At 34.3% G+C, this 4,244-nt stretch overlaps 1 protein-coding gene across 8 annotated transcripts in view; it reads left to right on the top strand.

Annotated features, from left to right (window-relative positions):
- LOC106787017 (potassium voltage-gated channel protein Shaker) overlaps positions 1-2,779 on the top strand; it is a 165,785-nt gene extending 163,006 nt beyond the window's left edge. For all 8 annotated transcript variants that reach the window (XR_001381727.1, XM_014748990.1, XM_014748991.1 and 5 more), the window contains 3 exons: positions 1,089-1,279; positions 2,017-2,190; positions 2,658-2,779. Coding sequence is in view for 7 of the 8 variants with exons in the window: in XM_014748990.1 (XP_014604476.1) it covers positions 1,089-1,279; positions 2,017-2,183 (358 nt within the window). In the remaining variant the exon portion in view is untranslated. The remainder of the gene's footprint in view (positions 1-1,088; positions 1,280-2,016; positions 2,191-2,657) is intronic.
- Positions 2,780-4,244: the final 1,465 nt, after the last annotated feature.

Here is a 4,244-nt window from a genome sequence, read left to right as displayed (position 1 = left end):
ATATATCTATATATGTATGTACATGTATAAATATTTCTACATAATATAATATAGTTTACACCGAAGCTTCGCGTAATTTAGAAGGATCACCAGCACGTAATGGCTATTTAATATCCTTTATCTTACATCGTATATCGCGATAGAGCATAATAGATCGCGCATTATGAAGAAGCCTACTTAGCGAGCCCTAAAATTGGTCCTTTAGTCTAGTAGTCTAAAGAGCCGGCAGCTTAAATTGGACGCGTATTGCAAGGTTATATGTACATACGGTCGTTTTATAAAGTGCTGCGAAGCCACGGAGACGGTCGGTATGTACAAATAGGGTCTAACTTTTCAATTAATAATCAAGCATATCTTTTCAAGTAATCCAAACCACCCCAGCTTAACCATCTAAAATAATTAACATTTATCTGTTCGAACAAACTAACCAAAATTATTCTCAAATGAACACATAAAATAAAAACAAATTTTTCAATAAAAATAATTCGAGAGAAGTATGTTTTCTTGTATATGTTTTTTTTATTTACAGTATTTATATAGATATTAATTTAAATAATAGAAAAAATATTCTCGATAAACGTATACTTGTTTTGAAAATAATTTCATTAATAATAATTAAAGAAACATATATGGTTTTACATCATATAAATATTTAAAATAAAATAAAAATATATATATATATATTTTTTCAAAATAAACACACACATACCTGTCCTAAATATATAATTGGATAAAAATATATAATTCTATAAAAGAAAATATATTTCTTATATATTCTTTCTATTAAATAATATATCAAAGATCGAAGTAATATATATATATATAATATAACGAAATGAAAAAGATAATTGAAATAAATAAAAATCTAAGTGTTTATGGTCGATTATGAGTTGAAAAGAGACACCCAGTGTACGAGTCCAAAACATACCGCATAAAGTAGAGAGCCACACTCGACTCGACACCGCAGAAACTCACACAATCTAGTGACACCACACCTAGCACCAAAGCATATATACAAGAATGACCTTTACACGCTCTTCGCACCCAATTACGTGGCCGAATCGAGTCGTATAATTTTTATGTTACAGGCCCGTGGGAGTCTGGGGGAAAATCGTTGGTTCCCTTTGTGCGATCGCGGGTGTATTGACGATCGCGTTACCCGTCCCCGTCATCGTCTCCAACTTCAACTACTTCTATCACCGTGAGACTGACCAGGAAGAGATGCAGTCACAGAACTTCAATCACGTGACTAGCTGTCCGTATCTCCCTGGCACGTTAGGTAAACGAAACAAAAAAAAAAAGAAACAAAAATAAATAATCAGTTGTGTTTCTCTCGTCCCCAAAAATAAAATTTTTAATAAGAAGGTATCATAGGGAATTTGGATATCAAAAAAAGAAGTAGAATTTAATTTTGATAAGTTGGACGTTTCGTCCCTTTATTAGGGACTTCTTCAGCAACTTAATCTTTAAAGTTCAGCGTCTTTTTTCTTTAAAGTAGACATACATTTTTATCTTTATTTTTAATATTCAAAACACAAAACATCTACACTTCGTTAAGTCTTAATCCGTTATTATTAAATAAATAAGAATATAAAATATTAGGGGTGAACCGCGTAAGTTAGTGTGCACGGGTTCTTTTTTTTATATTAACATATTCAAAGTAAATTTTATTAGGCTGTCGAAAAATCCTGAAAATTTTTGGAAATACAGATTTATTCAAGTTACCTTTTTGAAGATGGATATATATAATTTTATGAATAAATATATTAATTATAAAACATAAATGTGCATTGCGTTTCAATCTTTCGTTAGAATCGGTACGAATTTTTCGGACAACGACGAATAATTTATTATGCAATTTCAATGTAAAGTTTTAATGGGATAAATGTACGAACTATTGTTTCACTTTAATACAAAGAAATTTGTTGAAATTCTATTACGTCGTTGTTAAACGAAAAATTATTAACAACATATTATTAACGAGTTCTGCTTAAATGGTTTATTTAATAAATATAGGTCAGCACATGAAGAAGAGCTCGATGTCGGAGTCGTCGTCGGATATAATGGAGCTGGAAGAAGGCATTCTACTGGCGCAACCAGATATGACGAAGAAGCCCAACTGCAACCCTCGCCACAATAATAATATTAATCCAGCCTGCATGAGCATCGAGACTGACGTCTGACTACTAGGTAAAGATCATCCAGTATATATAAACTTTATAAGATTATGAATTTTATTAGATTGACCGATAAGTAAAGAGATTTCAAAAAAAAAAATGCTACATCCAATTATCTATCATTGTCAATTCAATAATAAAATATTGACTACAGCGAGAATACTCATTGGTCAACCTAATACGTTCGATTAAAAAAAAAAACAAAATACAATAAACAATGCGTGTGCGTTAAATACGAGATTGACCAATAAGTAAAAGAACATGAAAAAAGAAACAAAAAAAACTGTCGCTTTATGAGCAACCCTTGTGAATTCAAACAAAAATGCAAAATGTCGACGATATTATTGGATACTCATTGGTCAAACCGATCTCTACACGATGTTCGTATTTAGGTGAATAAAAAGTAATGGTAATAATAACAATTAGAAAAAAAAAGAAAAAGAAACAAGGTGTGTAAATTGAATTGATAATTGTTTACAGTGAAGGAGACGGTGGCAGCGTGGTGGCCGATGTTGGGACAGTTGTCGAAGAGCAGCTGTAACTCCCTACGGTGCCTAACGTAGACCTCCTTCATAATAAAAAATCACACACAAACACACAAAAATAAAAAAGAGGAAGGAAAAAAAAGTTAAATAAAATAAAACAAAACAAAACAAAACAAACAAACAAATAAAAGTATATAACAAAAGTAAAGAAAAGAAAAGAAAAGAAAAAAGGGGGAAAAAAAATAAAAACAAAAGAAAATCCGTCGCGTCGCGCGCATGCGCGCAAGCGAACACGCGTGGCGTGTGTTGCGCAGCGCGCGTTGCGCGCAATCGGCGTTCGGTCGTGCGCACGCGCGTGCGATCCGTGTCCAGTTCGTCAATACGAGAGGGGTGCTTCCAGTCCAATAGCCATTGAGAAAAAGACAAATCGGAATAGGAAGAGATAAACCAATTAACTGCAAATCATCATCAACAACAACAACAATAAGAACAAATATACAACCAACAATAATAACAAGAAGAAAATTAAAAACAAAAAAAAGAATAACGAAAAGAAAACAAACAAACAAACAACAAAATAATTAAAAACTAGGCAAGAATAATAAAAAAAAGAAGAAGAAGAAAAAGAAGAAGAAGGAAAAGGAGAAGAGACAAAAATAGGCGGATTTAAAAAAAGGAGGATTAAGGGATAGGTGAGAAAATAGGTGAAGAGATAAGAGTAAGTGAAAATAAGGGTGGATAGGGAGGAGAGGGGAGAAAAGGAAAAGGGATCTCGACGAATCGTCTGACGACCAATCGGTAACGACAGCGAGCGGCTTCTTCTTCCGTGCGAAACGAAGTCTGGAAGACGACGACGTGTTCAGGGTAAGAAGAGGAGTGGAGAGGAGAGGAGAGGAGAGGAGAGGAGAGGAGAGGAAAAATAAGGAAACGGGAGGGACGTTGAGAAAATTAGTTAGTGCATCATCGTCTGGGATTATTATTATTAGGTGGATAATACCGAACGGAGGGAAGAGGGGAGGAAATTTGCGAGGAGAAGGTAGAGAAAAGAATAAAGAGACAGAGAGTGGGAGGGAAGGGAAGGGGGAAGGGGAAAGGGGGAAGGTAAAAATACATAAGAAACGAATGAAAGGAAATACAAGGATTACGAGAATTGTTCGAGTTTGAGCACGAATGTACGAATGCATGTTAAAAGGGTGAGATAGACAAAAAAAAAATTGAGAAAGATTGCGCGTAAGCGTGCACGTGTGTATGTTTGTTTGTGGGTGTGTGTGTGTGTTTGTGTTAATGTATGCGTTTCGGTGAAAGAAAGTGGGAGAGAGAGAGAGAGAGAGAGAGAGAGAGAGAGAGTGAGCGTGTGTGAGAGAAAGACAGCCGCTTAAAAAAGAAAAATACCAAAAGAAAAAAAAAAGTTAAAAAGAGAAAAGAAAAAAAGGGTTGAAAAAAACGAGACCAAGTTGTCACGAAATTCGTCATCAGGCACGTCGGACGAAAGCATTCCTCGCGCGTGAATCCACCCCTCACACCACCGACTCCAGTGTTCAAAATAAATAAATAAATAAATAAAAAAAAAAAAAGAAGAAAA

The sequence above is a fragment of the Polistes canadensis genome, unplaced genomic scaffold (genome assembly GCF_001313835.1).
Source record: "Polistes canadensis isolate GaletaPanama2010 unplaced genomic scaffold, ASM131383v1 scaffold_90, whole genome shotgun sequence".
NCBI lineage: Eukaryota > Metazoa > Arthropoda > Insecta > Hymenoptera > Vespidae > Polistes > Polistes canadensis.
The sequence above is the reverse complement of the archived record's forward strand: the minus strand, read 5'-3'. Positions and strand labels throughout refer to the sequence as shown.